Here is a 12401-nt window from a genome sequence, read left to right on the forward strand (position 1 = left end):
TTAAAAACTAGTACACTAAAAAGAATCTGCGATTCTTTGGAGAGTTGAGTAAATCTGCTCTTATTGGCAAGTTCTTGTTGAGTCCTGGCTTCAAATTGTAAATGAAATGATTGAGGCCTGGGAACCTTGGGGACTGTCATTGTGGTAAGCTCACTGCCTCCTATGGGCTCTGTGTGATGGTTTACTAAGGGGGGATTTGCCTGTGTTATTCTATCCCTTAATAGATCAGATCTTAGCCTTCTCTTCTTCAGAGAGAAAGAATATAGATTTTATGTAGCTTAAAACAAACAAACAAACAAACAAAAAAACCATGCTGTTTAAATGCACCATTGTTAGTAGAAACCTGTCCACTAAATAACATTAAATCTTATAGCTGAGTCTCTATCACAAAAACTACAGATTAACAAAAAAATTATATACTGCCCAGGTAGATAGAAACATTTTATTAGAAATTTTGTTAAATTCTGCATTTAAAAAATTTGAGTGTTCATAAATCCTAGATTATAGGGATAAAGCAAATTCTGACTGAACATATTCCCTGGAAAGATGCAGTTTAGTTACCTTGCACCTTCCCTTTCCACCTTGGACATTTTAAGTTATATGGAATCAGGTTAGGTCACCCTACTCTGCCTCGCCACCCTCCCCATCACTGAACAAAGCTGGTGGTAACTTGGATCCCTAGAGCAGATGCCTGAATCAATACTTTTAACTTAAGTATAGCCATGTCCAAAGTAGATTGTGTTAGAAAATATTGATATTCAATAAATATTTGTGAATGAATGAATAAAAAGTAATATTGTAGTCCTGAACTTGAGGCAAAATAGCTATGATTTAGGTGTGGAAACGTTTATAGAATGAGATAGAATTTACTATAATAGAAATGAAGGAATTGTATGCAATCAGTTTGAACATTAGTATCCCAAACAGAGTGGATGATTTGAGCCAATTTGTAGAACTAGTAGGAAAATAAAACAGTATCCAGACACCTAACAAGAATTAGATTGCCTGTAATTTTAGTTCAAAAATGAAGTCCAAGGTACAGTTTTATACTGATGCATTTTCTTATCTACTGTTTTAGAAATAATACACTCTATTTCTGCTTTGTTTGTAGTTATCCTATAAACTATAATGTTAAAATTATAACATATCAAAACCTAAGTTTTTTGAAGTCTTTATCCTTATCCTGAGCAATGCAGGAACATAAGAACATTGTAATTCAAATGATAATCCTGCTGACATATGCTATTTTTCAGTATTTTTTCTTTCTCTCTCTTTTTTCTCCTTAGATCTCTCTCTTTTTAACTGCTTAACTGCATGTCTCTTAACTGCTTTAATAACTTTCATTTCTTTGTCTCTGTGTTGCATTCAGTTCTGTCGTTTGGTTCACTAAGTCTTCAGTGTAGTCTACTGTGTTGTTCAAATTGTCCATTGAGTTTTTAGAATCCTTGCTTTATGTGGGAGTATTTGATCTGACTTTTCAACATATACAGGTCTTCCGCTTTGTATCCTATCCCTTTGTGGTATTTAAAGCCTGGGTCACAAAGGATCAGTAGATGCTTCATGAAAGCTGCCATCTTCAACACTGAATCACCTCTTTGGATTCCTGTAATCTGTCTTTTTTGACATCTTGCTTTTTTGCTTGTTTTTGTTTTTTATTTTCTTGCAAACCAGCTATGCATTAAAAATACTAAAAAATATTTATCCAGCATTGTAGGCATTCTGTAGTATTAAGGGTCTCATAATATTTCTTTCATAATAAAACTGGAAATAGTTGTCACTGTCCACATTTAGTGAGATGAAATTTATTATGGAAAAATGCAAAGTCTTATGCAAACTACCATAGGACTATGTTTTTGTTGATATTAGTCTCGGTATGAATTAGCAGTATGATGCAGTTACTGAAAAAACCCAACTAGTCAAAGCTAGTGTAATTTTAGGTTACATTAATAGAAATATAGAATCTACTATGAGGGAGGTAGTAGTCCTACCATATTTTAATTGATTAGACCTCACTTATGGGTGCCACACTCTAAGAAAGACATTAAGAGCCTGAGAAATGTCTGGAGGAAAAGAGGAGCTAGGGGAGAGTCAGGGAAGACATGACAGTTGCCTGTACATATTTGAAGGGATCTCTGGGTCTACAGTTTTTATATGTATCCCAGGTTACAGAACGTGGATCAATAGTAGAACTTACAGAGAGGTAGATTTGGATTTAATATTAAGAAGTTTCCAACCAGGAGAGCTTTTTGGAAGTGTAATAGTCTGATTTTGAAAGGCATTTTTTTTTTTCATCAGAGCCATTTAAACTGATGATGAGTAGCTACTCGTTAGGGATATTGTAGAGAGAATTTAAGGATCAGAAGGGTTGGTGGAATCTTTGAGGTTCCTTTCCATTCTGCAGTTTTGAAGGCCTCCAATTGATCCATCAGGGATGAAAAATTATACATTGAAAAAAAGCCCCTAATTTCTATTCCTGACTCTGCCATTGGCTTGCTGTGTGTTCTTAGGCTGGTCATTTATCCTACCCAGTCCCTGGTTTTCTTATGTATCAAAATGGAGGGACTTAGATGAGCTCAAGTGTTTCTTCCATGGAGCAATGATTACTGACTGTAGTGTTCTAGTAGTGATATTCTGCTTCCCTCATTCCTTCTACATTTTTAATTGGAATTCTTCTGTAAGAAACTTGTCACTTCTCTCTCATTTATTTATTCAATCATTTGTTTATATCAGTATGGACTCATAGTTATTTTATTCTTTGGGTTATAATCCAATATTTGTTTTGTTACTTGTTTTATTTCAGCTTTGGCCACTGGAAGACCTGGATTTTAATGTTACAGAGTGCAAAATGTTTGTTGAATATAGTTTCAGATTCCACATAGCAACTAACTTTTAAGAAATTAACACTTGTTGAGTTAAAAACAAATATCCACAATTATCTGAAAAGGCTATTAATATATTCCTCTCTGTTAATAAGCTAGACATTAAAGAATTTGCCAAAATATAAACAATGTCACTCTTCCCACTAGTTTTTTTCTTAATGGAATATATTGCTTATTTTTGTATGTAATGCTTATTATTGTTATTTTTAAATGAATTAATATTTTTTAAATTTCTCTTTTAATGTTTTGTTTGGTAAGTATTTATAGGTATAACCCATATAAACCAAAAATTCTTTGGGTTCCTCAATGATTTTTAGGAGTTTAAAGGGGCTCTAAGACCAAAAAGTTTGAGAACCATCATTCTAGGCTATTTTTAGATGATACTTATAACACATTTAACTATTTTTTTACTCACTTTGATGGTTTCCTGTGGAATAATTTTTTACCTTTCCCCGAACTAGTCACTGTGTGTTCAATGGAATGTACAAAGGCACAGTAATTTTAATATTAGTTTGTCTTAAGTCCACCCAATTTGTTCCAAAGTCAAATACCATGTAAAGGGTCATCATCAAAACTTGCCTTTGGCACAGTGTCTGGCACACAGTAAGCAATCAATAAATATTTGTTGATCGAATGAATAAATGTTGACGTTTATTGTTCTCTTTTCTAAAAATCCAGATTAGCAATGAAATTGAGAATGTGGTAGAAGAACCCACAAAACCAGCATCTGAACAGATTGCAGAATTCAGTATCCACCTTTTGGGGAAACAATACACGGAAGCACTACAGGATCCTTCCAGCTTTCACCATCAGTACCTTGCAGAAGAGTTTATTTCAGAGGTGGGTGTTTTTTTTTTTTGTTTTTGTTTTTGTTTTTTTGATAAACAAGACAGTTTGCTGGGGATGTAAGTTTCCATATTCACAACACTAAACGGTTTAAAGATAGGTTTAGAATTCAAGCTGTTCATCTACTTGGTTCCTGGGTTGGTGACTTAGCCATTTCTTCAGAAAGCTCTGAAAAGTTCATAGGAGGACAGATGAGTTCTTTCATAGAAACACAATTTTGCCATCTGCTAACAAATATTTCCAACTTTAGCTTCACAGCCAAGGACGAATGTGTTCTATGGCATGGTTTTGGCTTGACAATATTGGAGTAATGAGGTTTTGACTTGACAAAGTTTGGAGAAATCAGCATTTTTGAGAAAGTACATATAGTATATTATTTTTCTTGATGAAACATTATATTTAATTTTTAAGAATTTTACCTTTAATATCCTTTTTTAAAGTGAAAAATTTTGAATAGTTAACACATAGGTAATACATGGTACAAAGATTAGAAGCACAAAAAGGCATTCAACCAGAAATAAATTTCCTTCCTATCTCTGTTCCTTGGTTGGAAGTATTTTTAGAAAAGGATTTCTTTAAAGAACTGGATTAGCCCATCCCATAACTTTACTTTCTGGAAGAATTCTATACAAGACTGAACTCAAGATTCTTTTGTCAAAAATAACCTATACTTTGCCCGCTTCTAGTGTACTTTTGCTCTGTGTAGTAAGGCATTGAATGCCCATCTACCCCGCATCTGTTGACAAGGCTCATTGTTCGTTCCTGTTTATTTCTTTTCCACTCCCTCTCGCTGGTGTTCTCCTTTGCCAAGTTTGTCAATTCCATTACCTTGAATTAATTCCCTTCCCCAGACACTGTGTTCAGATGGGAAATAAAAATGTGTATCTCTCAGCCAAGCAGCATCATTGCAGCCGTCAGACATGTGGAGTGTATGCCAGACAATTCATTTTCCTAGTCGTGTGGCCAAGTTACAAGGCTGTATGGTATGTGGAAGAAATGTCAGCCAGGCCAGTGGCTACCTGGCATCAGATAGTGTCTTGGACTAGCTGTCTGGTTCTCTCTGCCCTTGGATTAAGGAACCTTTAATAAGCCTTAGTGTTTGGGTAAACAATTATACGGAATGACTGCAGATTTAGGGAAAGACTAATAAATACTCTGAAAAACATCTCCAGCAGGGACTTTATGAGGTAGGTAGCTATTGGCTTGAGGTGATTTGAGGTTGATGAAAGGTCTGGGCCTACCATGAAATACCTTCTTCTCTGGCCTACCCTCTCTCCCCCTCCCCCCACCCCATCCCCTTCTTACCTGGAATGAAATGTCTACCAACAGCCACTTTGTGTGGAACAGAAGAGGCAGAGATCATGTCTCTGAAGGATCCTGCCATCATGTTTACTGCAGACTGAAGGGGTCCCTCCAGCTTTCTCCCTTCACATGGACTTCCTCAGTATCATCTCCTAGGTAATATTAGAAGACACACAGGGAAAAAGAAAGCCTGTTTGGAGGGGATGAGGTTCAGGAGCTGTTACTCTTTTTTTAATGAGGAGAAGGGTAAGAAGAAGGGACTTGATAAGTTTGGGACAACATGAGGTATGACATCACAAAGGGAGAAGTAGCATGATATGCTTGGGTGTGTCAGTATCTGAAGGTAGTCATAGTGTCATTGCAGTATCCTTGCATAGTGCTTTACACACTACTGGCTGCTTTCTTCTGTTTGCTCACAACAGCCATGTGGATAAGTATTTTACAGATGAGGGTCAGGAGGCCAAATAACTTGTTCATGTTCATTTCAGCCCTCTCTAGGAGCAGAAAGGAAAATCAGATCCCCTCCTGCCTTTCAAAGTGCTCCTTCCTTTATATTATACAGAGTCCCCTTCATTTTAAATCAGGTGAGAAATTATGGTGAACTTCAGTTTTCCCAGCCCTGGTCCTAATTATAAAACATATTTATCATGAGGCAGGGGAAAGAGGAAGAGGCGAAATGTAAATCAGTGGGAAGAATATGGGCTTCAGTATTAGAGAGGTTTGGGGATAATGAAATTCTGATTCTGTCACTCACCAGAGGCATGATTCTGGCCACGATAGTTGACATCTTAGTATCTTACTTATCTTATCTATAAAATAGGGGTATTATATATCTCTTGGAAGTGTTTCAAGGATTAGAAGTGATATTACAAAGCACTAGACACATATGTCATTGAATAAATTGTACCTATTATTAATATCAGCATTAATAAAGTAGAATGACTTCTTGCAACTGGACCCCTGTATAGTAGCTAACTGAAGGCGATGAATTAGAATATCTGTACATGTTTAGACTCAAGAGATGGCAAAATTAAGGTCTAGATAGGCTTACTACTAATAATAATGTACAGTTGGATAGCATTTTGCAGTTGATGGAGTACTTTCAGGTACGTTCATTTTAATATTACAAAAACTGATGTGGTAGATGGGAAGGGTGGTATTAATTCTACAAAAGAAGGATTGTGCATGGTCATTCTGCCAGCAGAGACAGAGCTGAGACTAACCCTTAGTCTTCTGATTCTTAGTTTTGTGGATTCCACCCTGCCCCCAGCTCCATTCCACAGGAATTATAGCACTTCTTTCTTTCCTTTCAGAGAGTAAAACAAGGCAAGTTACTATAGCCAAAAAGTTTCATGGGTTTGGTATCTTTATTCTTAAGGTATGAAGATGTTTAGTGAAACAAATTAAAAAAAAAAAAAATCCCACTCTCCTGATTATAGGAGGACTTGTTAAAAGCAGATGCCCAGAGTTGTCACCAAGGTCCATTAACTAACTTCCCTTGTTCTGATGTAGGTCCCATAGTGACCCATCTGGTGAGGGTGTCACCTTCTGAAATGGTATTGATTAAATGTTCAATTTTGTTAAAATTTGTATTTGTGCACAACCTGATTATTTTTAGATCTTCAGTCCAGTCTACCATTCTTTTTTTCCCTGTCCAGTCACTAAGTTCATATGGAGTTATGTGGCTGGATTTTAAATACTGAGTAGTAAAACTGGCTCCTGCACATATGATGTTTATAAATTGACCTTTTGACCAGTTTAGTTACCTGGCTGCTGTTTCATAACCTCCTTCATGATAAGCAGTCATCAAGACCTCTCTCCTGGGGCTTCTCGCTTAAAGAGTTCTTTCTAATGTTGAGTGTGTTCATGGTTCTCTTGTGTCATAGGAACAGAAAACATGCCACCAGACACATTCACACTTATAGAAAACAAACACTAGATTGTGTGCTATGGCCAGATTTCTAATCCAAACAATAACATTTAAAAATGCTATTACACGTCTATACTACCCAAAGCAATTTACAGATTAAATGTAATCCCCATCAAAATACCAATGATATTCTTCACAGAAATGGAAAAAAACCAATCTCAACATTCATATAGAACAACAAAAGACCCCGAATATCCAAAGCAATTCTGACCAAAAAAATAAAGCCGGAGTTGTAACACTACCTGACTTCAAATTATACTACAAAGCTATATTAACCAAAGCAGCATGGTACTGGCATAAAAATAGACACTCAGACCAGTGGAGCAAGATAGAGAACCCAGAAATCACCCTTCAGGCTTACAGCCATCTGATATTTGACAAAGGCAACAAAAACCTACACTGGGAAAAGACTGCCTCTCCAGTAAGTGGTGCTGGGAAAATTGGATATCCATATGCAGAAGAATGAAACTAGACATGCACCTCTCACCACATATCAAAATCAACTCAAAATGGATTAAAGACTTAAATATGAGACCTGAAACTGTGAAATTACTAAGGGAAAATATAAGTGGAACACTTCAGGAACTAGGTCTGGGCACAGACTTTATGAACATGAGTCTGAAAGCACAAGAAGCAACAAAAGAAAAAATAAACAAATGGGATTATATTAAACTAAAAAGCTGTACAATCAAGAGAGTGAAATGACAACCTACAGGGTGGGAGAAAATTTTTGCTAACTATGCATCCGACAAGGGATTAATATCCATAAAACACAAGGAACTCAAGCAATTACACAATAAAAAACCAAATAACCCAATTAAAAAAAATAGGCAAAAGAACTGAATAGACATTTTTCAAAGGAAAACATACAAATGGCTAACAGGTACATGAAAAAATGCTCAACATCACTAGTCATCAGGAAAATGCAAATTAAAACCACATTGAGATATCATCTCACCCCAGTTAGACTGACTATAATCAAAAAGACAGAGAATAATTGGTGGGACTGTAAATTAGTACAACCACTATGGAAAACAGTATGGAGGTTTCTCAAACAACTACAGATAGATCTTCCATACAATCCAGCAATCCCAGTTCTGGGTATATACCCAAAGAAATGGAAATCATCATGTCGAAAGGATACCTGCACTCCCATGTTCATTGCAGCTCTGTTCACAATAGCCAAGATATGGAACCAACCTAAATGTCCATTGATGGATGATTGGATAAGGAAGCTGTGGTATATATACACCATGGAATACTACTCTGCCATAAAACAGAATGAAATTCTCCCATTTGTAACAACATGGAGGAGTTTGGAGGAACTTAAGTTGAGTGAGATAAGCAAAGCACAGAGGGATAAATACTGCATGTATAAGTGGGAGCTAAGAGAGAAAGAAGGAAGGAAAGAAAGACCACAGTGGTGCATTGGACTTGCAGAGGGAGAGAAAATACCTAGGGATACAAAGTGGAGTGGGGGGTGGGTGATGGGGAGGGAGGTCGGGGATAACGGGGGATAATCAGGTGGGGGACACGGGGTATAATCACAATTTGTGGTAATGGGCATGAAGCAGGATGGATCTGGCCATCACGTCTTAGGCACGAGTGGTGACAATTTGATTTGTACCCCATGAATATTCATAACCAATAAAAAAAAGAGAGAAAAAAATTTTAAAAATTAATTTCATTAACAACAACAAAAAATGCTATTATAACTTCTTTTTTTTTTTGACTGGTAAGGGGATCACAACCCTTGGCATGGTGTGGTCTGCACCACGCTCAGCCAGTGAGTGCTCCAGCCATCCCTATATAGGATCCGAACCTGCGGCCTCAGCGCTACCAGCGCCGCACTCTCCCGAGTGAGCCACGGGGCCGGTGCATTATGGCTTCTTTTGAAATGAATACTTTTCTTCACATTTTATCGAAGAAGGGAAAAAAACAGCACTTTGCCAATAAGCAGTATGCTTTTCCTAATTTGCAAAAAAATCAAAATGAAAAAGAAAAATGTGGCAGTTTTGTAGTAAAAACTATTTTCTAACATTGTAACTACTGTAATTTTTTTTTTACTTTCTGACTCATGCGTATCTATGTATGTGTATAAGCTTCTAATATTTACAAACAGTGTACTTTTTATTCTGCTCTTAAAAGCATTATTTTCTATGTACTTTTTCACATTTCTGCATAGTTATCTTTTTTTTTTTTTTTTTAACAGGTTGAAAATGCATTTATTGGTTTACCAGGCTACAAGGATATTGGTGTGCTTGAATTTAGGTAAACAAACTTACTCTAAAAATGCTCATGTTTAGTAGCATTCTTTATTCCAAATGGAATATCCTTTGTGTTTTTCATATGTGCTTTATTTAACAACAAATGATTTGAATGCTGTAACTCAATGCTATTTCTGGTAAATTAGTATTCTTGATACTAGTTTTTCAGGTGAAAAACTGAGTTAGAAAAAAGGCAAAATAAGGTATCCTAGGAGACATACTAGGTCTGTAGTTGGGCTGGGATAAGAACTTAGAAATTCATGTCTCCAGCTTACTGCTGACAAGTTACACAGCTCTTATTTGACACTGATGGGAGCCTGAAGTCAGATTAAATGCGGCCCCAGCATCCTCCTAAAGCTTGTCAGTGTGGTAATTTTCAAATACTGGTGAATGGTCACTCTGGAAGGGATGCATTAGTCCCCTTTGCAAATGTAACAGTTCTGAGTAAATCAAAGAGACTTCTTTTTAAGACATTTTTTAAGACTCACAGCAAAATAATTGTGAACATTTATTCAGTGGATATTTTGTATTGGGCACTTCATATTCCTGAGCTCATTTTCAACCCTCTCAGGAGAGATATTATTAATACTCGTTTTATAGAGGAGAAAACAGGTCTAAAGTGATGAAATATTAGCCCAAAGTCAAAGAGCTTATAAACTGGGGGCAGACGAGGAATTTTAAAACAAAGTGGCTGAGTTTATAGCTCTGGCTATTAACCTCCAAGCTAGACTGAGTACTGTGATTTGGGCAATGGCTGTGGCCCAGCTATTGGATGCAGGAGAGCCCAGGTTGGAGGCATTGTGCAACCTGACAGCATAATTAACATAATTAACAGTGTCACCGTCTCAACTTTGGCATGTTCTTGTGAAAACTCTTGGGTTTACCAGAAATAACAGCAAGCACTTAAATAGCATTTACAGTGTGTGTGTGTGTGTATACTAATTTATTTCCAACATCAACTCTATGAAATAGTTATTATTATCCTTATTTTTTTCTGTGAGGAGGAAGCAGTGAATTTAAAATTTGCCCAAGGGCACTCAGCTAGTTAGTGGTGCAGGCTTAGTGAAGAGAGGCCAAGCATGGTAAATTGATCTCTAACTACTCTTAACACCGTGACTAATCTCCCCAGTTCAACTTTAGCAGTTTTCGTAGAATGCTGTCTCTAGTCATGCCTAAGCTCAAATGAGAACCTCAGAATGTGAGGCCTTTGAAGACCTCTCTCACTCGGCAGCATGTGAAAGGCAACATGGCCTTTGGAGCAACTTTCCTGGGTTCAGATCCTGCCCTTGCACTTCTGGCTGAATGGCTTTGGGTATATTACCAGGTCTTAACTTCTCAAGACAGTTTACCTATTAATCCTACTTTTTTAAGATATACTTTTGAAATACTTTGGGCAAATTACCTAGCTTCTTGTTCCTTAGTTTCTTTACCTGTAATATGGGTATACTAATGAATGAGTTAATTTTGTAAAATGCTTAGCACAGTGCCTGGCACATGGGAAATTCTATGTAAGCATCTGCTACGTAGAATAAATAAATGTTAAAAGCTGTGCAATATTCTTTAGTCAGTCCCGACACTTACCCCTTAGCACCTTCCTGTGTGCCATCTGATTTTTTTTTTTTTTGCTTTATCTAAATGTATTTTATTATTATTTTTGTTGTAACATAGTTGAATGTACGTATCTGTGGGGTACAGAGTTGAATATCAATACCTATGTGCAATATGTGATGCTGAAATCAGGATAATTACTATACTCAACATGATGCAATGTACTTGTTTTTGTGGCCCTTAAAGAAAGTTCCCAATTTTGTTAATGCCAACAGCTGAAGTCTTCTGCTGATCTACTGAAGATTTTTATGAAGAGACAGCCTTATGTGAATTGTTTAAAAAGTATTTTTAAATAAAGTTTAAAACAGAGTCAGGACCATTGGTTTTATAATAGAAGACTTTCTCCACCTTTGCTCACTTCCTTCAATCTATAGGAATTTGTTAGTATTTGATAATATGTAAGCATTTGCATTTAAAGGAGGAATTTCAAAGAAAATCAGAGGAAATATATAAAGAGCTAGCACTTTGATGACTGATGTGATGATAATAATGGTCCGAAACTCTGTTTAACACTTTCAATTTTTATTTTCAGGTCCCCCAAGGAAAATGGCAGGTAGAGTACTTTTTGGCACTTTCTATACTGTCTGTTGAACCAGGAGGTAGTTTAGAAAATATGGCAGCCCTAGGTCTAGGGGAGCAGGACTCCATTCTTCTATCATTTCCGATATCACTGTCCTTCTCCTTATAGATCAGAGGTTGGCAGACTTTTTTTTATTAAGGATCAGGTAGTAAGTAATTTAAACTTTGTAGGCCATAAGGTCTCTGTTGCAACTACTCATCTTTGTCACTATCAGGTGAAAGTAGATATAAGCAATACATTATAAATTAATGAGCCTTGCTGTGTTCCAATAAAACTTTATTTATGGACACTGAAAACTAAATTTCATATAATTTTTACATGTTACAAAGTATTGTTCTTCTTTTGATGTTTTTCAATCATTTAAAAAATTAAATTCATTAACTTGTGGATAGTGGGCTCAATTTAGATCAGGGGCTATAGTTTACAATCCCGTTATAGACTGATGACTGACAAGTACTTTTAAATATTGTATTACACTTAATTTTAAATTTGAATAATAAGTTACACTAATGTAAATACTTTCAAGTATACTATGTCATTCAATAATATAATCAAGTGCCACTTTAAGTAGTAAATAAAGAGGAGAAAACTGACCTCTACAATAATTCATTTGCAAAAATAGCTGCTCCCCAGAATTTCTTAGGTAAAGCATAGTATAAAAGCATAGTCAATACCTTTTGTGAAGGTTGTCATTTTTGCCTTTGGGTTCCCAGTGTATTTAAAATTTACTTTTTCTTGGAAGATTGATAGTCATAATATGGAATTTATGAAGCAAATTCATAGGCTAACTATGGACATATTTAAAGGTACAGTAATATTCCTTTATTGTAATATCTTATATTTTGAGAAGGGCTTTCTGACTTTCTCATTTTTATTTACATAATTTTAACAAGTATTTATTAATTGTCTAATAAATGGGAAAATCCTGTGCATACAAAAATGAATAACTTAGTCTCCACCCTCTAGGAACAGTGTAATGAAAAGTGCTT

The 12401-nt window shown here is 36.0% G+C and overlaps 1 protein-coding gene across 1 annotated transcript in view; it reads left to right on the top strand.

Annotated features, from left to right (window-relative positions):
* IMPG2 (interphotoreceptor matrix proteoglycan 2) overlaps positions 1-12401 on the top strand; it is a 75437-nt gene that overhangs the window by 33712 nt on the left and 29324 nt on the right. The window contains exons 7-9 of the mRNA XM_063078061.1: positions 3558-3719; positions 9170-9228; positions 11365-11385. Coding sequence (XP_062934131.1) covers positions 3558-3719; positions 9170-9228; positions 11365-11385 — 242 coding nt within the window. The remainder of the gene's footprint in view (positions 1-3557; positions 3720-9169; positions 9229-11364; positions 11386-12401) is intronic.

This window comes from Cynocephalus volans, chromosome 1 (assembly GCF_027409185.1).
Source record: "Cynocephalus volans isolate mCynVol1 chromosome 1, mCynVol1.pri, whole genome shotgun sequence".
In the NCBI taxonomy this organism is placed as follows: Eukaryota; Metazoa; Chordata; class Mammalia; order Dermoptera; family Cynocephalidae; genus Cynocephalus; species Cynocephalus volans.